The sequence below is a fragment of the Haliotis asinina genome, chromosome 3 (assembly GCF_037392515.1).
Source record: "Haliotis asinina isolate JCU_RB_2024 chromosome 3, JCU_Hal_asi_v2, whole genome shotgun sequence".
NCBI lineage: Eukaryota > Metazoa > Mollusca > Gastropoda > Lepetellida > Haliotidae > Haliotis > Haliotis asinina.
The window spans coordinates 44,900,476-44,924,774 of NC_090282.1; the positions used below are offsets into that span (position 1 = coordinate 44,900,476).

Here is a 24,299-nt window from a genome sequence, read left to right on the forward strand (position 1 = left end):
AAATAAACAAACAAGAAGCCAAGGGCAGATAATTCCCGGACAAGTCTGCTGCGAAAATCTTAAAAACGCGGATCATCTATCATACGAAATGCGACCTACCATATTTATTATTCAAAACACTAAACACTGTAGCCCAATAATGACTATTGCTGAATTAATAACATAATATACAGAAAATACACACTCGTAACAATAGAATGTATAAAATAACACATGCTATTTAATTTGTATACAAGGGTCTTTGATGCACTTTGTGGAGAAAGGGGCGAACAACTTCATAACCAACAGGAGCATCGTACCTGAGCAGCTTCTAATACCGTTGTCAAGCAAACCATGTCCATAGAATGAAACATACGGTATCGGATAGTGTTTAAATAGTTGAATCATGCCCTTAGACCGGATTAGAAGCATAAGGTATGAGATAATGTTCAAACAGTTGAATCATGCCCTTACACCGGATTAGAAGCATAAGGTATGAGATAATGTTTAAACAGCTGAGTCATGCCCTTACACCGGATTAGAAGCATACGGTATGAGATAATGTTTAAACAGTTGAGTCCTGCCCATAGACTGGGTTAGAAGCATAAGGTATGAGACAATGTTTAAACCGTTGATTCATGCCCTTAGACCGGATTAGAAGCATGCTGTATGAGATAGTGTTCAAACAGTTCTTAGATTTGGGTACAGTTACTATGAAGTGAAGAAGCTTGTTGTCAAACACAAGACGGGTGACAAAAGATACAAACATTATTATAAACACGAGTATTACGACTGATTGCAGTCTTTCATGGGTTGATAGCAAGCAGAAGATGTGTAATTTCTTGACTGTTAAATGCTTCTCGAACCTTTCCAAATTTGTCACTGATCTAGTCTGATATAGTTGACTTTGTGTACACTTTGGAAATTAGGTTGTGATTCCCAAATTCCCTGACTTGACGTCTCGTCAGTATGCGCAATGGGGAAGGCTAGTATTTCTGGTCTAACGTCCGACCTGGCTACGATTTCTAGTGTCCCATGCCGTGACAGTATTGGGATATTATTAAAAATGTAACCTAGCCAATATTAGCATGTTCACAGTTACACTGAAAGTGATACACTGCCCCCGGTGTTACTTATTTGGGGTGTACCGCGGGATTCATATGACTTTAATTCTATTGTAAATATTGTTTCTGACAGCTAAATCAATGTTGAAAGTTTCTTGACACAGAATTTACAGCTAAAGATTAAAAAATAAGTGGGATGGGAACTGAAATTTCTTCGTTTATATGTAGATGGGTGTTTTTTTTATTGTCTGTTGCAACGGCTGTGTAGGATAGCTGTTGCACTATGCACAATCCTGTCTAAGATGATCTCGGTCAGTGCCATTTTTAACTAAGTAGAACAGAGGTGGGGTCGTCTTGCGATGACTTCTTTATTTACTTGTAGATGACACCTTTGCTAGAGCGGAACTGGAAAACCTCAACTCCTCTATCCCTCGAACCGCCCTTCCTTAATGTACGTAAAGACAAAAACAACGAATTCCAGCCAACTGTATACTGCAAACCCACACAGCAGTACCTTCAAAAGCTCCAAGCATTCATCCTAAGTCAGGAATAACCTGAAGGTTGGTTTGGTTTGGTTGTTGTCTATCACAGCATTCACGGCGATATGGCGGCGGTGTGTAAATAACCGAGTCCGGACCAGACAATCCAGAGATCGATAGCATGAGCATCGATCTACGCAACTTGGATAAACGATAACATCTGTCAACCAAGTCAGCGAGTCTGACCACCCGATCCCACCAGTCGCCTCTTAAACAAGCACGAGTTGAACCGTGTCTTCAATGTCAAGGACTTATACTTCGAGGTTTGTTTTGAATAAAATGTATTAAAGATAATGTGCAGTATTTCAGTACAACATCTGTATATTGTTATTGATCATTATTGAAACGGAAATGTGTTTTTGTCGATTGGTCTTATATTCCAGTTTGCAGTTTCTTTTTTTAGGATTAATATGAACACCAAAAACTTTTGACTCAGTTGGATTCTAGTTTAGATGCGTCATATTACACACACCTGAACCTTACGTCTCCGATAAGACGTTTCTGAGAATATGTGTTTGACATTATTAATGCATCATAGAGCGATTGTGTTAGTTCACGACTTTAGCTTGTGTGTTGTTTTCTTACTACGTTTGCACCAAGAGTTCTTATAGGTTTGTTAATCCACACTTTATATATTAGGTGAGACAATTAACCAATTCTCATTACTATTTTGATATATTTATTCCTAAAATTATTGAATAGTTGATAAGTAACTACTTAGTAGTGTACAAATCTTGTATCATATCTTTTAGATCAGCATAACAGAATGTGATTTGGGATGACATGGAATTTGATTTCTTAGCTAACTCTAACTTGAGACAATTGTTTCAAGAGTACATGCATGGGTGAGTCACCAGGTATCAAGACCGGTCTTCCCCATCCACTCAAACATTGTGCAGATAAAGGTTTTTTGTTTGTTTCTATGTTGAATATTGACTATATTTTTGCAAGCATATTTAGGAGCACACTAGCAAGCAGAAAACAGTACATTGTGATTCATCTGAGGTACATGATATGTAAACATGTACACAGTAAGCATGTACACAGTAAACATGTACATGGTAATATAGTTAAAATATATCTATCCTAACAGCATTAACTGTAACGTTGGCCAGAACTTTAAAAAATGTGCCGTACCATTTGATAAATGGAGACATTAAGTAAAAATTTCTTGTTTTTTTTTTAATATAGTATATAATAGGCAAATAGTGTCCAGTAGCACACTTGAATATATTTGGCTGGAAGGATGATTACATTTATAGAATTATTATTTTCACCTTTAATTCTAAACAAAACCTTTACAAAGTTTACTGATAGTTGAACAGTATGAAGCCATTTTGTTACTTCACTTCAATGTTTACAACTTGAGATTTCCAAAATACGTGATCAGTAGTTTCTTGATCTTTTCCACAAAAGGAGCAGAGTGGTAAGTCTACATATTTTATCTTGTAGAGAAAATATTTTCTTGTTGTGGATATTCCTGTATTGTAACCACCTAAGGTCGGTACATTTAGTACGTTGTTTTGGATAATATTATAATTCATCCATTCTTTGTCAGTGAAACATCTGTCTACAGCACGTTCCCATTTGGAATGGCATGGTAGTGTGATGAAGGATGAATTAAAAAGAGTATTATATAAATGATTATTTTCTGAGGAATTATTTAAGGGCTGGTAATTAAAGGGAGTTCTGAAAATGCCTAAAATTTTATGTTTGTGTGCGCATGGCCTTATTGCTGCTTACATTCCTTCAAAAATTAGAAAATTGTTATTATTTGATATTTTTCGAAAATTATTCGAACGTTAATAACCTACCTTCCTCGTGTACAATTTCATCAACAAACTCTACACCTATAGTCTTCCAATTTACGTTAGCTATCGGTTTGTCATCAATAGTTGTGTTGGAATTATTCCAGATAGTCTGATTTTAATTTGGATTTCTGATACTATATTTGCAATAAAGACTTCCCATACTGTAAAAAAAAACATCTGTCCAAAATCTGAAATACATTTGGATTACACATTCTGGAAGGAACATTCTGGTATCCTGACCCCACCATGTTCTTGATTGATTTATTGATTTATTGATTTATTGATTTATTGATTTATTGATTGATTGATTGATTGATTGAATGAATGGTTGGTTGGTTGATTGCAGTTCTGTCTCTATGATTACTTTAAATCATAGTTTCAAGGCCGATATCAAATTTAATTTCTAGGATATAAAGACCTATTTGACAATAGTCATGTTTATATTCTTTTCATAGTTTGTAAGGTGATCTCTTTTCAGAACTAACGCAAATGAGTTTTCTCTTGTCAGCGTTTAATATTTGCAAGACGTTCAAAAGTGCATAGAGATTTTTGTCGGAAAATTGCGACAGAACATATTCTTTGATACCGATACTTTAATTTTCATCATTTTATCCTTTAATGTTATCATTGTTACCTAGAATTATACCTAATATTTCCATACAAAGAATAAACAAATATGGTGCAACAGAATCTCCTTGACGACGCCCCCACGTCCAATCGTAAAAAAATTGTGTAGCAAAACTACTGACTACTATCCTAGATTCTATATCATTATAAAGCGTCTTAATCTATTTATAATGCTTGAACCAAAATTAAGAAACGATAAAATCTGTAGAAAAAAAATATTTTTTTTAAATAAAAACAATTCTGTCCAGTCGAATGTTTTGGAAAGTCTACAGGTAAACTTAGTTCTGGTATCTGATAGGTCTCTGTGTGTTCCATGAGATCGTTAATCAAACTTCACCTGTGGATCTCCCTTTAATAAAGTCTTTTTTCTCTTCATTAATAATACTTGGCAGAACTCGTTTCAATCTATTGGTTATTGCTGCTGAACCAATTTATGAGAAGTGTACAATAGTGATATTGGTGGCCAGTTTTTATGGATTGTTTAGGCTTATTTCCCCTAGGGATACACGTTATAAGACCTTGCTTTTGGGCGACTGACAAGTTGCCTTTATTATATCCGTAGTTTAATAATTTAGCAGAAATGAGCCCAGATCTCTCAAAGAAGTTTTGAAATTCTGCCCATCGGGGCCAACGCTTTTCACTTTTCATTCTTCGTAATGCTATTGACAGGTACATCAACATCCTTGAAGCCGTCGGTCCTGTCTACGTCTACTACGTCTGTGATTGTTTTGCATGAAACATAAATTGCCTTACCCCAAATCATTAGAAGTAATTTTTCTATGACAAATGATCATTAATGGGGTATTTGGAGGGAACCTTTTCATTTGCATCTTCATAATCATAAAGCGTTGTTTTAATAGTCTCCCAGAACAACATATTTTCTCTCCTGTAAGAGATAATAATTCACTTTCCAAAAGCCTACTACTCTTGTTCGAACCATTGTAGTGAATGGCTCATTTTAATGGATTAAAGGCTAAAGTGCTCGCTAGTCATTGAACTTCAAAACAGTCGGAATACATCTCAGTACACATCACAGAGGACACATAGATCCCAACAGGAAACGCAAAGGTTCGAATGATGTTTCAGGTACTGTGGAATGCACTGTATAAACCGTGATGTCACTGGCGTGCATCGTCACGGGGATGTACATGCTAGACAAAGTCATTATTGTATACGTTAAAAGTCAATATGACTTCATAATGTATATGCTTTAAAGTGCAGAGAAAAACATTACGCTCGACCCAACTGGCGAAGCTGACTTCTCCGTACGTTCATTTCTTTCAGATGCCTTTGCATGTGTTCCTAACGGGTGCCACTAGTGTGGCAGCTGCAGGATATGCTTCACGTCGCCATTTTGCCATGGATTCATAAAATGGATTAAAATTCTCAACATTTGCTCAGGCACATACCATATTTCACGCATCATTCTGTGCTTAGCAGGATTTGTTATTTATGATAAATATCAGGCATATGTTCACCGAGTAATTCAAAGACCTTCACAATATGTTTGTATATTTCATTCCCAAAACGCACAAGAAGGATTGAGATAGTCGTTGGCAAAGTACTACGTTTTATTGTTCGTACACATGTGCAACGTACAGAAGGACAGTAAATTCCAGGTACCTGCCTTCGACACTAAGCCCCGGTATTGCATGCGGTGTAGATATTAACGAGGAGAAACGTACAGACTCTAACAACACTGAAATGGCATTTTCGTGACGATTGCGAACTCGACCTATCCCAAGTAATATAAGAGTATACGATTACATTCCTGCAGCTTTTCAAACCAACCTCATGTTTCAAATGAAAGGAAATTATTGATTTATATCTGTCAGGCAAAGTTTATTTAAATAGAACGTAATATAATCAGTTATAATAGATATAGAAGATACGTAGTTAAGTCATATGGATTCTGTACATTGTTTTTGTGATGATGATCCTACAATGTACATGTATCTAAAATCATAACACTGCATTCTTTTAGTGGACATTACACACTGTTGTTCTTAGTTCTATTAACAACCACCAAAAAACTTATCTATTATTTGACATAGTCAAGTAACTTTTGTAAAGGGAAAATGTTGATATGCTAATTCGCGTGATTTTCATATTATCACAGGGAATAAATTCATAAAACTGTTTCACTGGGAAGTTAATGGGACAAATACACCCGAATATGCGACAGACATCTTAACAAAATGGCGTACACATATATTTCTCGGTATATTTGCGGACACCACCCCTTGATGGACAAAAATGGGTTTGTAACTCCGGATCCCGAGCCGTTTAGTTCCGGCCCTATCATAGCTGGGATCAATTCATCTACTCTGTGTGGCCCCATACTGCGTGATTCCGGAAACCTGTCTGTTTATTGACGTCAAAACTAGTCCAACTCTTTCAATTTACACAATGTGATCACGGGAAATGTGTCTGTCCCCTTTCTTTTAAATAAGTAATACACATCCACATGTTCAGCGCAATGTGATCAGACAGATGCGTCATTTCAACAGCTGATGACAGAATTCATCACCACAATTGTATTTACGGATAACCTTTTTCCATTATTTGACTTTCGTGTTTCAGCCCTTCTCATTAACGGGAAGTAATGGTATAACAGTCACGCACTCTTTTGAAGTGACGCTTTACAGATGACAGCAATGTGAACAAACATTTATGTTTAGAATTAATTGTAATCATTTACTGGGAGAAACACTCCAGAAACCTGTACAGTCCATTCTGGTGAAAATGACAACATCCAGCAAATTCAGCAAATTTGGATTAGAAGTTTCTAAGATATGGACTGTTCCCCTAAAGCAATCTTGAAACAAACGTTTCGTTTTAGGAAAGGTAAAGCGCAGCGTATCCTGAACATATTGAAGTTACTGATAAATTTCAACGTTTCTACTCAATATCGTTGATGGTGAAATACATTCTGCCCAACGGCTGTATTTCCCAGCCTTATTTTCAGGATGTTTTAATAGATGACGTTTGAAGTTGTTGTCAACACAGCGTGCCAACTGCATCATACAAGGCCAGTTTCCTGAGACTCATCTCAACTGTAGTATGCGTGGGACTCCACTGATGTAGACGGGGGTGCTAGTGACACGTTTTACGTGTCCATCACACATGTAACGTGGGGACAGCGTGGGCTCAATTGTATTACACATTCCAACCCACTGTTTGTGTTATGAAATGATGCTTGGTCATATCTACATGTATACATTTCCTTGTCGTCTGAATGTTTATCGTCAACAAAGTATCACCCTTTTTCGTATACGCTTTCTGAGATTTAATCTATCAACGTAACTGTATGTTATAGGCACATGTGATATTGAGTTGACACAAGACATTGTTTCTTTTCGATTTTCAAAATAAAACAACAATGTAACCCTGAACTCTACACGCATCAGAACTGAGCGTGAAAACAACAAACAACAAAAGAAGAGAGTTTTATGGATGCCAGCATTTTTCATCAGGAAGCCCACGTTTTCGCGTATATACTTACTCTTTCCTCCAAATCCTTCTCTGCCACGTGTGCATCACTTCTAAATGTCATTCAAACTCCTAAAACAATCAAAGAATGTTGTGCAATTAACAGTTGTGATACACAATTGACGAGGTGAATGCTGAGTAAACTCCAGCCACTCAGACATGGTGCAATAATGATATTGTTCAGTGTGTCCAGACTGCATTTTTCGGGTGCAAGATTGACTGTTGGGGTAATGTTTCACAGGTACAGTGTCCATGTATCTACGCATGTACGAGCGAGAAATAATAATCAAGTTCTTAAAGTATTTCTGACACTTGGGCCTTTAGCTCAGATAGGGGTACTGATCTGTCATCTACATTACATAGGCCTAGAAGAGTCAGCAATGTCATCAAACGTCACAAAATAACAGATGTCACAGATGTATCTACAGGAGAAAATGTGTCAGCTCTCTGAGTAGGTAAATTGCCACTTTCCCCATGATAGCTGTCCACAAAACAAAGGTAGTTCAACATAATCAGTATCACTGCCTCTCCTGTCAATAACACTTGCTCCCTGGCACCTAGACTGTAAAGCTTGACCGGCAACTGAACAAAACATTCGAATTGTATCTCCAGGACTAGGATTTCTCATAGTCTTACGTTTTGATTACAGACCTTTCATTAGCAAGAAGATTGTAAAAACTCCAACCTACCACTGGACCAACGGTCCTTCATGTGCTTTAAAATTCCAGAAACTCAAACAGTATATATCCTTTTCAAAAAGAGACAATGTCCATAGGAAAATTCTGAATCTTCGGATAATATTTTAAACAAACCTATCCATGCTGCATCTCAACATATGGGTGAATTGTTGCTGACGACAAAACGTCTGGAAAAGGAAACACTGAACCAAAACTAAACCTTACACTAAACCGGACACCACATGTTATGCACACGCATCATGAAATTGTGTATCACTTTAGCAGGAGCCTGTGACTGTAGGCTTTACAACTTCATATCAGTGGTACTCCACATATATTGCTGTTGGCCACTGTAGACGACAAGACAATGAAACGACTGACCGAAGCTCAACGAGATAACGCCAACGGCCGTGTAGAGTCAGTAAGAGAGTTAAGATTTGCAGTCACATCGGCAATATTTCAGCCATATGACGACTAAAACATGTTGTAAATTCACCATAAATACTATAAATTATAAAAAAAAAACCTGCCAGGACAGTAAAACGAACTAGAAAATCACAGTATTTTTGAAGAAAAACGAGCATGCATCTCAAGAATTGGATTACAAGACAGAATTGGGCTAAAGGTCACCAGCAATTGAAGGTAGATCACCATACCAGGGTCCATGGGGACATTTGCTTCCTGTATGGGCCCTAGATGGAGGCCGTTTACAAGGACGGGTATTACATAAGGTGGCAAGGCACAGACCAGCCCAAACCCATGGACCCGGTACAACAATACTTCGAGTGTTAATGACTGACCCAGGTCAGGTCGACCTAGACTTACCACCGCCGCCCAGGATCGTTACATTGGGTCGAGACATCTTCGATCAAACACCACGGCCGCATCAACCTCAGCAAATGAAATCCCCGGACCGCGTCGAATCTCCGACCAGACACAGCGCAAGTGGCTATGAACAGTCATACGTTTTGCAAGAAGACCAGTTCCCGTTGTCGACGTTAACGTCTGATCTTTAGAACATGACAGTCCTCGACCTCACGTTGCACGTGTTTGACAGGACTTCCTCCAGCGAAACAATGTTCAGGTGTTGCCTTGGCCTTCTCGATCACCCGATTTGTCCTCCACTGAACATCTGTGGAATACTTTGATCGACGCTTACGCCAGCGTTATCCGTCACTTAAGACACTACAACACCTTCGGCAAAAGTATGAAAACATTCCTCAAGACAGCATTCGGTATCTCCTTTCTTCTAAGGGTCCGCGCGGCCAAGCTCATGGTTGTTACACCAGATACTGACATGTTACCCTGACCAAGTGGCTGTAATAGCCCTCTGTGAAATTACCAAACACGTTCGGAATAATCATGTTCAGGAAATTTGTAAAGTGATGATTTTACTGTAATTGAGCAATGTTGTCTTGTTTGAACCGGTTATATGCACTCATTAAGCAAACTCCATAACAGCATCTATAGGTTCTTTTTTTTTTGAGAATTGCAGCAAAACAGGTCTTCATCCCAATCGTTGTGAGTCTCTAAACAATAAGTCCTTATCATATTGCTGAGGGTCTGATAAAACCACGATCTGCTTCCCCAGCAGCCAGATTATCGACATTGTGGGTACTCTCACTTAGACATTTATGTAGACAGATCATCATATAACTCGACAATCATAATAAGGAGGGAATTAGCCTAGCCGTGGCATTAGTAACAACACATACGTGCAATGTATCATTTTGCAAGAAACACCGTAGTTTTAGGCTCAGGCCAAAGCATTTCCAATAATCTAGTATTCATCTTCACCGGGAGAATGTCTTACATACTCCCACCCAGACACCCAGACACCCAGACACTTCATCGCAAGACGAAGAGGGGAACTAGTAAACCCACACAAATCCTCTACCAAAACCTGTTAGCTGATGACTTGTCATGAGTTTAAAGAGACCATTTTCCTTCCAAATGAGTTCAACATTGGAACCGCCACCAAAAGCTGATGGAGTGCACAGATCATTTACAAAGGTAAGTTATTCTTTCCAACAAAAACGAAAACAATGACTGTTTTCACGAGCGTGTCTTCTACACACAGAACAGACATGGCATGGCTTACGACAAAATCTACATGTAGACACCGACATAAATCCAGAAAGTTCATAAGAAACTGTATGAGTAGAATATTACGCCTTGTCAACAGGGGATGAACTGCCCTGTCCAAATGTATGACACTTGAAGTGAGACATTTTAAGTGAGACGGTTTAATATAATCACAGATTTATTTTCAATAAGTTAGACTGCCATGTACAATACTAAAACTGAAGTTTTACTGACTATCTGACGATAAGGCTATTCTTAAAAATGTTCACAATCGGAAAAACCGCGCAAAACGTGGTATTGAATGCTCAAAGAGTGTACAACACAGAGGCGGAATTATCTGGAAACGGAAACGGGAACAGGAAACCATTGCCTCATTTCGTGTTTCTCACTGCCGGTTCTGACGTACTGCCTACTATTTAAATAAATTTATGATATATTTTTTCAGCCGACTAGAACTCGAAACTCAATACCTGAAACATAGTTACATCTGTGGAATCTGAGACTCGTCTAAACGTCTGCTCTCGGCTCATGCCCGTGTAATGCGATTCCATTTCACGTCGATGAATATATGATCTGTAACAATATTCTTACTTTACTGATGGAAGACGTAATCAGATGTCTTGTATAGTTGATACATGTTTTGAAATGTACGTAGCTCACATACAAAGTTTCAGCTAACACGAATAATGAGCAAAACGTTATTACCCATGGATGAATTGATATACAGATAACGCGCTGTCACGACGGAAATTCTACTATAAGAAATCACTTTAACACATAACACTTTCATCTGTAATGGCATCGTGTTTAGTTTCTTTACTCACGTGTAATAAAAATACAGCGCATGACGGGTAACTGAGACCAAAAAAATAATGATGACATGATAATAATGACAGACGACAATGCCCGGCTGAACCTGGCTCAGTGATCCTGGTTCATAATCATTTTACTTGAAAGCAAGTACTATTTTCGAATGATATATAATATGTAAAGATTAACTGTATTAAAGGCTGGACCTGACAAACATGTGACTGACAGTGTGTGCAGTCAAACAAGTAAGTTACCGTTCCTGACGGCTCTACCCATTTGTTTGCCACCTACGATTACCACAGGTTCTTGGAGGCACATACCATGGGGTTAGATGATTATGGAATAAGGATTCTGTCCCACATGTGTCATATTCAGAGCATTTCATTTTTAATAAACCCATAAGGAGACGTTGGAGGGCAGTGTAACTACACAGGCTGAGTTGTAGATTACACGATGGTAAACTCTAAACAGGCAGGAACGCAGCACGTGCCATTGCTGTTCTATTTATCACATACCGCATATCACATATCCGTCATAAACCTATTACTTATTGCATATCGGTTTTCATTATAATGCGTACAAAATGGCTCTACATAATGTTCCAGATTACATTTCAAATATTGCTGTCAATGGGAAATGACTGCAATACAGCATACCCAATTCAGCCAATCAGAATGCAGGGACTACAAATAACACAGAGAAAATTTAAGTACGTAAATTTGAATGAAGGTCGTGACTGGCAAGAAGAAGAATGATCAGAATTATGAGAGAAGGAGTATATAAACAGTTGGGGTCATTTCATTAACTACAGTATGGTTCAAAATTATTGAGAATAGCTAAAGCATTTCATATCATTAAACGAGAACAAATCAGATAAAATTGAATGTATTGTGAAAGTGAACTGACCTTTTCATGTTGTGTAGGTAACAATTTAATATTTTATCAAGTCTCCTTGAGCTTCACGGCACAGTCTAAGACGGGTAGGCTTACTTCTTATCAGAGAGGTTAGTGTCTCGTGAGTTATGCTGTCCCAGTATCGGACCACTTATCTCTTCATGTCTTCAATTTTTGTCAACCCCTTTTGATTCACACATTCCTTCATCATCCCCCAAATGTTCTCAAAGGGATTTAAGTCAGGACTATATGCAGGAAATGGTAATGCAGTTACATTTTTCTCCTGAAACCACTGCTTGGCATGTTTTGCGGTGTATTTAGGATCATTATCTTGCTGCAAAATCCAGTCATTTCCATAAAACACATGTGCACTTGGAAGGAGAAAATTATCTAATATGTTAGTGTAGCGTTGACTTGTCAGATTTCCCTCAAACACACACAGCGGGGTCGTTTCTAATAAGGATATCCCTCCCCATACATGAAACTTTGGGCTGTATTTAGGTCGTCGATACAACGGTGCTGACGCAGACTTTGTCCATATTTTCACATTATTGGGATATACCCATATTGAGCTTTCATCAGTAAAAATCACATTTTCCCAGTCAAAGTTTTCATGTGTCAAACACCACTCAACACACCTGTCTTTATGTTCTTGTTTCATGAGAGGAGAAGGAATTCCAGTCTTTTTCTCCCATCCAAGATCAATCAAATTTCTTCTAACTGTAGATTTTGATACAACTGTTGATCCCCTTTCTATCATTTCATACCTGATGTTGGAGATGCTTGCCCTTTGCTTTTTAGACGCTCAAAGTCCCAGCCGGACGCGATCTGAGAAGTCCAATTTTCTGGGTCTGCCTGCTCCTTTCTGGTGCCCAAAATCCTTTCCCTCTTTAAACTTCTTCCTAATCCTATACACAGTAGAAAGAGGAGTTCCTGTTCTCTCTGCCAGTGTATTTACATCATCAATTCCTTGATTACACAACTCAAAAATCAACCTTCTTTTATCTTCAGCAGACATTGTTGACAGTGCTGAGGAAAATGACGTCTGCTACAAATTCAGGGGAGGTAACTCTAATTGTACTATACTCAGTAGGCCAAGATGAGTTACCTCCCTTATACCATTACTTAGTTTTAAGTATCAGTGAATTAGTTGAGGTGTTAGGATAGCTCAAAGTAAGAAGAAAAATTCTCAATAATTATGAACCAGACTATATATGACTTTTCCACATGTCACACGAGGAAGGGCGTGGGTAAACATCGCCAGTATGCCTAGTTGTGCGTCTTGTAGTACATTGTAGCTGCTTGGCAACTACTTCCATTTGGTATCTCTCTGAGAAGTAAACCTTGTTCAACATGTGTCTCCGAGAGTTCCTGGATGGTTGTGGCTGTTGGCACCGCCGATTCACTCATGTTTATTGTGGCACATGTCTATTGGGTTATTCTTTCGGGAATAGTAAACTCTGGGGTAGATCCTCACCCCATTTCTCGAAAACGGCTTTGTGCATGGGAAGAAAATGCCCCGTTCAGAAAGTTTGTTCACGATGGTAAAGCAATTCCTGAGGCTGGAAGACATGCCTCACAACCAAATGTGAATATGTTCGAACTCATGCTTGCCAATAAGTTATATCAAAATACTTCAACAGAATTCATATGGCGAGCTCTTCTAGTACAATGGTGGCTCTACCCATCATGGCGTAAAAGTGTCAGATGAGGAGGAAATTCCCATCACTTTAAAATAGTGTTGTTCTCACCGGGTTGCAACTTATTCACGTTGACAAACTTGTCAAGATTAAGACATGGCAGATATGACCTCGCATTCTTGCATCACTGAAACCGGAAAACATACCGAACCCTTTGGGTCTCTTCAAGATCAAGAAGTCTGTTCATCAGAGGAAGTGAAAGTAATGATTTCCTCAGTATCACGATTTGGCATCAACTCTGGTCCCCAAAAGACCACCCAGTATAGGCCAAGAAATTCCATTATCCGAAAGTGTGTGCATTATGTAAACAGGGCGGTCATGCCAAAATAGTTCACTTTCTCGTGGCCTATAGCTATGAATACATTTAGAAAGTGTCCAAATGTAACATGTACTCCATTTTGGATAGCAGAAAGTCTAGATATGGACTACTAGTTGTCATACTTCCAATTTTATGGAAGCCAGGATGGATGGGTAGGTTGCTGACACTGTGTACTGGCGATTACATGCCTCACACTAAAAGTTTTGGTACTGAATCCAGGATGGGAGCAAAATATGTGCTAAAATTTGTACCTTGCTGAAAAAATCGTATTCCATGTTTAATGACTTTTCCGCTGTTTAATGCTGGATCATGGTAGACTCTGCCCGCGATTAATGAAATGCAAAAGGAAAGTATGACATATGTCTAGAGCAAATTCGGGTGGTGAATCTATTGCTTACATAACAGTTACTTTCTCAGAAGGAAAATGGACGTAATTCCACTGTCAGTAGATGCCCACAAAAGAACGGAAATATTCTTTTCTAACATTTAACTTATCACATCTGAGATGAAATAGATAGTACACCCTTAAGCCATATTACAGTTTACACCTGAAACACATTACAAATATTAAATGATATTTGAAAGGACTCCACTGTAAACTTTGCATCATATATTTATCGCAATATATGCCCATGACACATTTCATCGTGCTTTCAATCAACCTGATAGTAGCAGGTGGCTTCAGTAACATCCACTGATAACCATTTTGCTGTATCACACAAAATGTGATTCATTCAGAACTCTGGTGGGTATTTACTCCACGATCTTTCAGTTGTGGACTGAAAGTGTCACGAATAGGTACAGTGCACTCAAACACTAAACATTGGACTTATATTGAAGTTTGTCACGAGAACGAAACATCTACTATGAATGACCATACATTATAACAGTGTACATCGCTGAACCTTGCGTATTTGTGAAGGGAATTCAATACTACACGTATATGAAAAAATGCCGAGGAGATGTCATCCGATTAGAGCACGTTTGGAAAGAAGCACCTCTTTATACATATTCGTGAAAAGGTCTCCTCGATTTTGAGGTCATGATCTTCCATACTCACGTGGATGTCCATGCACCCGCATGATTAAGATGTTCATTTCATTGGGAGTATGTTATTCATATGTTGTTTTCTAAAACAAGTATTCATACAAACACTTTCATTTATCTCCTATTTAGAACATATCATATATGAGAGAAATATGATAGAAAGCAATTCATACATAACATAGCCCATAGAACGAAATCACTTTCAGTGTAGTGGTGAATGTGATTTGAGTCGTGCTCAGAGACATTCACAACAGAATACCGGAAGAGCCAGTCAATGGTCAAAGGGAGAATACTCACGAAAAATGATTGGCGATGAAATGGAAGCGTAGAGTTTGTGTAGTATTTGGTGAAATAGATGTAACATATTTTTCGTTTTAGCCTAGTGGGCCTTAATACTCCCCATGTGGCCATATGATTCATTTCAAGAATGTGAATTCAACCCAGCAGATGTTTGTTTTGCAGGGCCTTCGATGTCACAATAAATTGATGAAGCCTCAATGTTTGAACTACACGCACAGGTGCCAGCAACATCCTGTAAATTAAGCAGATCCAAAAAAGAAACGTCACATATATTGTCTCTCTGGTCACACCGAAAGATGTTTCTTGAAGCACACACCTTAAGTCGCTCTAAATAACAACCAAAACGGAGGATAGGGTTCAAACCTGACAATTATGGCTAACCTAGTTTTGTGAATTATATTTAGACTTGCACAAAAATTGTAGCAATAAGATAACTGAAAGTAAGTATAGTGTGTGGCCTCAGGTGACGACGTTGCATCGTCTGTACATGGCTAAATTAGCCGGTTGATGAAACCACAGGGACATGGGTCCATACTCTGCAAAGAGCTTGATGGAGTTCGGCCTTAGTTGAGTCTTCTTTGAATCTCATCCCAAGGGTTTCCTATTGTACTTAAATCCGGACTAGGTGCAGTGTCACAGATTTATTAGTTCCTCCATCGGCCAGAAATGCCATCATGGCCGGGCAACCAACAGAAGACGATGTCGTATTGACCAGTAGCAAGATTATAAACAGTTTCTTTTTTAAAAGTGGATGGTGGCAAGAAGGGTTTTTAATAGCTCAAAGACACGAATAGAATTTGAATGAAGTATGTATTGTTCATATTTGGGGTGTCACTTAATATATTTTAAGGCTGTTACGTTACTATGTAATAGTGATGTCACAGTTTCTTTTCAAAATGTACCTATCTCTATTTGCTGACAACTGAATCAAATGGTGAATCAAACTACCATTCCACCCTGTGGCCACTGCAACAATGCAGGTAGAATTACCATGATCGTATCAATTTAGAGTTGTGGCCCGCGCACCATCCGAACATTTAGAACATTTAGATTTTTTTTTTTAAATTAGATGCCCTCAGATTCTATTTCCTGCTTTCTGATTTATTTAACATCAATTTTGTATGAAATATTATTTTTTCCTGCTTTTTTTACCAAATGTTTTTCTCATGTTTTCCTTTGTTTAAAATTTAGCATCAGTGCATAATGCCCTGAATTACACTATATAAATATGTTTAGATATATCTCTATATATGCATCTGTACATTGTTTTTTGTTCAGCTGAAGCCCTAACATACAACATTGTATTATCAAATTTATCTGACAGTTCAGAAATTTACATAATATAGGCCTGCACGATGTCTTCAGGTCCTCACTCACTGAGGTTACTCATTGCAACTTAACAAGATAAGTCAGTCAGAAAGATTGCCATCTTTATGATCAGCCATGACATCAACACATTTACAGTTCCAAGGAAAAATGATTTTATGCTTGACATTTCTCCAGTCTGTCGTCCTAGAGTAGATAGTGTGCATCTGTATGTGTGCAGCATTGCCAGACCACTTGATTATGAAGATGACTGAATGATTCATGATGTAGCAGCAGTTCATGCTACCCAAAAACCCCAAACAAAGTCGATCATGTGTATGCTATATTTTTTATCTTTTCACCAATGAATATTTTTTTTATTGTTTCGTATGTTATTCTTTATTTTGCCTGTCTTGTCCTTTGGAGTCATTTGGATTGTTAATTATCATTAGGTATTGCACAATATGCCTTCAGTTTCGAAATAGTCTATGTCATTGCCCTGGCAATCCTTATTTTATTTATTAATGTTTGTTGTAATTTTATGTAATTAGGTGTATGTTGGTACTGATCATCTGTCAGATGTGCTGTCCGCAATCTTCGCGACCTTAGTTGAACAGAACAGGATAAACGTAATACAGAATTTTTTTAATGAAATGTGATGAAAGGCATACTATGACAGGTAAAGGATATACTGCACAGGAACAGTATCTTGCTGAAAATGCCAGGAAGCAACAGACACGCACGCACGCACGCACACGCACACGCACACGCACACGCACACGCACACAAACATGCACACAAACACAAACACAAACACATGACTGTTTTGAACACGTTCAGTTCAGTAAGCAGTCACGTTCCATTATTCACAAAGCATACGTTAAAAGGATACACAGTTGTGGAGTTATTTCCCTTCGACCAGACAATCTGCCTCTGAAGACGCTTCACCAACTTCAGTACGTCTCTACGATGGTTTTCAGGTACTGAAAGAATAGCGTGTATTTCGAAGTTTTAATATTACGATATTAAACTTTAGAATGATAAATATATGTGTGCATTTGGCTTTTAAGTAATTATAAAATTGGGTTAAAAGGCCGACTTGTAAATCATTCACTAACTATTCACAAAACAACTTCTTTTTTTCAAGGATTGTCAGGATGTAACTGCCTTTAACAGTATTAAAATTCAATAAACATAACTTTCCTTTCCTGAAACTATGACATCAGCCAAACACTTCATTGTAGAATGAACATATATTTCGCAATTTTAATTTAATTAACGAACAACTAAAATACAGACAAAATAGTTAAGCATAAATGAAACGAAAAGCTGATGGAATCATATATGCTGTTCAAAGACTTCATAACGCTGACGGTCACTTAAATACAGCCATTGCAGATGGTCGAGACAGCCCGAGCTCGAAGAGAACAGAAGACATGGCACTGCTGTAACGTTCACTTTTTTTGCCCGTCACTAGTAGTCATTTTTGTTGCCTAGCCATTTTGTCAACTGAGTGGATCACCGTGTTTGTATATATATGAATATATATATATATATATATATATATATATATATATATATATATATATATATATATATATATATATAATATATATATATGTGTGTGTGTGTGTGTGTGTGTGTGTATGGATATATGTGTATGTATATCTATCTATCTATCTTTCTATCTCTCTCTCTCTCTCTCTCTCTCCCCCCCCCTCTCTCTCTCTCTCTATATATATATATATATATATATGGTTTGACAGTGTGGGCTGAATCAGTTGTGTTATGTTTAAGCCGGTTTTAGAGCAATATTATCTTAATCACAGATGCCACACCGTTCTTTTAATTGTTTGTTAATGATTTTCAGTGTGTTTGTACATCGACATGCAATGGCAATACAGAATGAACTAAACAGTATGTACACTCGCGTCGGGTAGGAATTCATGTTCACATCAGTAATTATGCAACTATATTTGCATAATATTTGTGAAAATAATAAAGTAATAGCAATAAACACAGATTATTCACGGGATCTGACTGCATAGCATTAGGATATTCATATTTATCCATCTATACTGCAGTCTATCAGAGTACTGTAATACTTGAGAATATATATTATCATTCTTTCCCTTAGGGGAATGGGAAGTTAACACAAGAGAACATACATTATTATTCTGTCCATAAAAGGAATGGAACGTTAACACAAGTAGACGATCTGGATACTGAACAGTGGGCATAAATCTAGAAACTTTTTTCCATAAGTGGACAAAGATATTTAGGAATATATGTCAATTTTTAAAACATGAATAGTGGTGTATTTATTTATTGACACACCGATAAGATATCAATCATAAAAGTACCAATATGCCCAACTTATTTTGGCCAGTATATTTACAACACCATCCTTATTGTTGGTAGGTGGAGGTGATGGGTGAGTAGCATCGCACATAAAATCTTCCCGAGGCAGGTGTGTGATGCTGTCATCTTCACTATCGTCTAACTCACTGCCAGTCCTGGAGTTGACATCACAACATATGATCTAACTTGCAATAAATGGACAATTAGAGTTATAACATACCGAGTCAATCCAACTTGTACGAACTCTTAATATACACAGCTTAACCCCACTTTAACGATAAAAGTGTTTAAGTAGAGCGTATTGATTGGTAGCATTTATGTCATGAAGATATCATTACAATCTTCATTATCCTTTGCCCAGGTTTCAATTAAACATATTTTTTCCAAATTTCTTTAAAATGTTACAGAAGACTTACTTGCTTATTGTGTAATCTACTAACGTTCCAAATCACAAGGGAGGATGTTCGCGCTTCATTTTTCTCTAAACCCGTCTGCAACTGATTTGAAAGATCCATAAAATGTTTTGTGTTGGTTTCCAGGGTCGAGGCCGAATCCTACAGGCTTAATCTGTGGACCGGGTCACAACTTGTTGATGAAGCAGTGTGGATTTCAGAGTTTCATATCAAAGGTCATTTACAATATTCTATCACGACTCTCCTTAGGATCACCAAGATAACAAAAGAAGATGAGATTGTTTCTTAGAGAATATGTTTCAGATCTCTTAAACGCATCTGCAAATTCGTTATTCGTATATTTTGATCAGAAACACGATTCCTAATACCAAAACCATCACTTTTCAACATCCTTTTCAGTTTTATCTTAACGCTTATCCACTTTATTTGAGAGATCCGACAGATGATATGTTCTTTCTATGTTCAACAATGTGTTGAGTGAGTTCAGATAGTGCTATAAAAGCTGATGTAACCCCACTTCCAACATAAACGAGTTTCCTTCACATGTATATTCATGCTTTAGGCGTGACATTGGCGTGTATACCTATGCCTACATAGAAAGTTATTCACGAATCAGGAATATGTTTATATTTCTTATAAATATACACACATAATAATGAGTAGTAGAGTGTAGGAGTGAGGTTCTTGAGGGGCATTTAGAAGTCGGTATTCTAATATACGACAACAAGAGTGTAGGGGTGTTATGATGAAAACATAATAATATCACGGGGTACCGTCGACGTTTCTTTTAAAAATGTCACAAGAGGCGGCTCACAGGATCGGGTGGTAAGGCTCGCTATTTGGCGGCGGTCTGTTAATAATCGAGTCTGGAACAGACAATCAAGTAACCGATGACATGTGCCTACCAAGTCAGCGAACCTGACCACGGCTGGTATTAGCTTGCAATAAGCACCCTATTATGCATGACCAAAACATCCATAATTATATCACTGGCTATCGCACAGAGACACGAAATAAATGGAATTCAGTAATCACAATGGTTCACATATGGTTCACATAGCTCTTCACACTGATAGAGCCCCAGTACCATGTCACGTAATGTAAAATGCTTGAAGGTTTACTGATATTGTATCTTGCTCTGGGTACACTGTATCGTCAAAGCTTCTGTTCATCAGAAATCATGGCCAGATGGTGATACTGAACAACTGCTGAAAGGACTCTAATAATTAGCCTCAGAGAGTTGAGAACGGCTTGGGAGAATGTGCTACAGATCATGGCTTCAAAATTCAAACTGCTTTCATTCAGGGCATGATAAAGCTCTACCAGAAATACAAGGCAACTGGTAATGCAAATTATCATAAATGACTCGACAGGCCCGATATACATCTAGCATTGAAGATTGTGCCTGAGAGACAGGTTTGTGACTCTGAACATCTTCATGGGTAGGCTGCAGGATATTTTAGGCCGACGTATCAGTCATATGTTTGTGTTAAGACGTTTACATCAGTGTTTGAGTTCAAATGCTACGTACCCAGCCGGAAACCATTTTTGAACACACGTCTACGTCAACGGACGTCTCTGGGCCATGGCACATAAGCATTGTGGTGTCCAGATCGTATTCACCGACGAATCCAGATTTAGATGCTTCAGTAACAGGTATCCTCATTACTTCTTTCAACGCACGTGAAAGCATCCACCCCCAAGTCCATGCGTGGGGCCTCTTGTCACCTGATGGCCCTGGTACCCTTAACAGTTTGAGTTACCAACAAATAATCATAAATGATATCACGCAACGCTGTGAGTGTCTCGTTTTCACTCAAATATAGTATTCAAGCAAGATAACGCTCCTGTCCATAATTCGACATCCACACGGCATTGTTTGGCTACCCAAGGGGTACCGCTGCTTGACTGGCCATGAAATTCTCCTGACATGAGTTCATGAGTCCTTCTGGGATATCACTGGTGACAAAAGTTGCCATAGGCACACCTATATCAAGCTTTGAGAATCGATTATAAAACGTTGGTACTCTCTGACAAATCAGATCCTCTGAGAATTATACCATGTGCCCCACGCATTAAAGCTACCATCGCGTCCAAGGGTGAAAATACTCCTTATTAACACGCTTATCGAATTCTGTAAACTGTACATCATTGACATAGTGAGGGAGTGGGTTTAGTTTTACGCCGCACTCAGCAATGTTCCAGCGGTCTGTAAATAATCGAGTCTGGACCAGACAATCCAGTGATCAACAGCATGAGCATCGGTCTGCACAATTGGGAAGCGATGAAATTTGCCAGCTTGATCACCCGATCCCGTTAGTCGCATCTTACGACAAGCAGAGTCGGCTTTTATGGCAAACATGGGTTGCTGAAGGCCTATACTACGCCGGACCTTCACGTGTACAGAATACATGCATTGTAAAGTCAACTGTTGTTTGCAGACTAAACTGGGCCTTGAACCCTTCTCAAACGAATCTTGTCGTTATCACTAAGACGAACTATCGGTATTATGCCAAAATGTGTAGCTGTTCTTGCCAGTAATAAAGCCTGATGAACGAATGTAACGAACGTTTGTTATGTAGCTGTAAGAAACAAATGAATTTAAGGAAAATATTTGACGCAAACCAATCCACGCAGAATCCCAGCATGTGGAGGAAAAGTTGCCGACATCAAAACGTTTGAAAAAGAAACGTTAAACAAAAACATAACGTTACATTCACGTCTGTAGTCAATCGCTAAAATGCATCCTACATGAAATGCATCATGAAATTATGTAATACCTTGAGCTGAAGCCTGTGACTGTCGGCTTTGAAAAAGCCCCATCAGTGGTTCCCAACATTACTTAAAGCCACTAGGAAACCGACAGAAGCTCAACGACACAACGCCATCGGTCGTTTACAAGGACAAGCGTCGTAGCATGAGGTGTGGCATCTTCGTCTAGACAACACGGTCGCATCATCCACAGCAACTCAAATCCCTGGACTGTTCCGAATCTCCGACCAGACAGTGCACAACTGGCTATGAAGAGCCACATGTTTTTCCAGAAGATCAGTTCAACGTCTCATCGAAAAAGAAACAATCCGTACACTGTCACAATCCACGAGGCTTCAAATCACAATTATCATTGTCCTGTGCTATCTGCGGACAGATTCCGCTTTGGTTAATCAAGCTGCTGTAGAAACCACAATCAGCACTGGTTTCCGGAAGTTCCAAGACGCCTACTCGGTAGATGCTGGTGTCAGTGTCCTTAACTAAATGAACATCAAAACAATTCTAAAATAAATACATTATATTTTTTTCATTTGAAGTCCACAAGTCTGGGCGGGCAGTATATTCTCCTCTTTCCCTTCTGGTCATGGCAAGATGCAAGGCGGAGGACTGATGTGGTAACTGCCATGGTGCTGTTACTTTAGCAACTGGATACAAATCGAAGATCGGTGTTGAATTAATGTCTGGATATCAGGCTGTAAGGTGACTAAACTGACAATACGTTGACAAAACAGGAAACTACAGATGTTATGTACACATACAGTCTTTAAAGAAAGGGAATGATAGAAGATAATGAAAGTATTTATTATCGTCTTATAGTCTTGAAAAATTTGACTTTGCATTTTGCTATATCTGATTTTGGAGGACTGGGCAACTGAGGTCATCTGTCATCCTGTTTGTGTGTTATTACCTTACTATAGTGTCCGATCTGTTCGAAGAAACATTGAGTGAGTTAGTTAATATGTAACGTCACAAAGGCAATATTTTAGCCATATCGTGACGAGAACATTTAAAACTGAAATGGAATATATGTTTATTGTAAAAACCTGTCGACGAAGCAAAACAACAAGAATACACAATTAGAATTAAAACTAGCGTGGAAAGTTAAAACTAATATCACAAGACAAATACAATATAAAAACAGACCACAGATCGCCAATAACAGAAGGTAGATCACTGATTTGAATTTGACATGCCTTGTGGTTGGCGTCTCCATGTGAGACCAATCAGGGACCAATCAGTGGTTGTTATCACTAAGGTGAAGACAAACAGATAACCCCTGGTATCCATCCATCCTGATAATACAAATAGTCCGAATTAGTACTAAGGACAAGATTTACTTGAGAGGGTTTCACGTGCCTAGTTTAGCTGCAATCAGCAGAGTTGGAAAGACTTCGTGTGTGTAATACAAACATTCAGAGAAATGGGAGTCCTTGATCAGGACTGGTGTCCACCGATCTGGTCTAGATTCAAGGATTCTCATAGTAACGTCTGCTAAGGTATTCAGACACACTCGGTTTCCCGCAAACAATCTGGCAAACAATCTGCTGGGGATTTTTTTATTTCGACGTCGTACTAAAATTGACTCAGCAATGCTGCCCAACACTGCAGGGATTTCATCATGGCTTCTTGAGGTCATCTGTTAGATCCTCCCTTGGCTACACTCACTGATACCAGAAATGAGAGCTCGGGCAGAAAAGAAGGAGGAATGTGGTGCTCGGACAGACCTACCACATGACACGATACTGATTTGATCCCCACATTCACCAACTTTCGTCGCAAGATAAGCAGGTCTTCCCTCGCACAAGGCTTTCAGCAAGTCTCGAATCGTCATTTGAATGCAAAGTGCTTGAATAGAAACATTCAGTCAACTTCAACACCTGCTTCAGCTTCAGCATAGAATAAAACCAACAACTACCCACCCCAGCCGATCGGCAGAAACAGTTATTAAGCAAAACAGAAATAACAATACGGAAAGGGGAAGGTAGCTAATGTTAAACTGAAAAAATATATATACTATATACTGAACATATATATACTAACTGAATATATATATACTAGTCATGACCTACTAGTTAATAGAAATATATCTTATCAATGCATTAAC

The 24,299-nt window shown here is 38.4% G+C and overlaps 2 protein-coding genes across 2 annotated transcripts in view; one reads left to right on the forward strand and one right to left on the reverse strand.

The window, feature by feature from the left end:
• The window catches only part of LOC137278103 (organic cation transporter protein-like), a 512,032-nt gene extending 499,982 nt beyond the window's left edge, over positions 1-12,050 (reverse strand). Inside the window, exon 1 of the mRNA XM_067810221.1 lies at positions 11,991-12,050. The gene's annotated coding sequence lies outside the window, so the exon portion shown is untranslated. The remainder of the gene's footprint in view (positions 1-11,990) is intronic.
• The window catches only part of LOC137278901 (eukaryotic translation initiation factor 3 subunit A-like), a 34,687-nt gene that overhangs the window by 6,331 nt on the left and 4,057 nt on the right, over positions 1-24,299 (forward strand). The window contains exon 2 of the mRNA XM_067811401.1: positions 22,468-22,660. Within this exon, the coding sequence (XP_067667502.1) occupies positions 22,468-22,660 (193 nt within the window). The remainder of the gene's footprint in view (positions 1-22,467; positions 22,661-24,299) is intronic.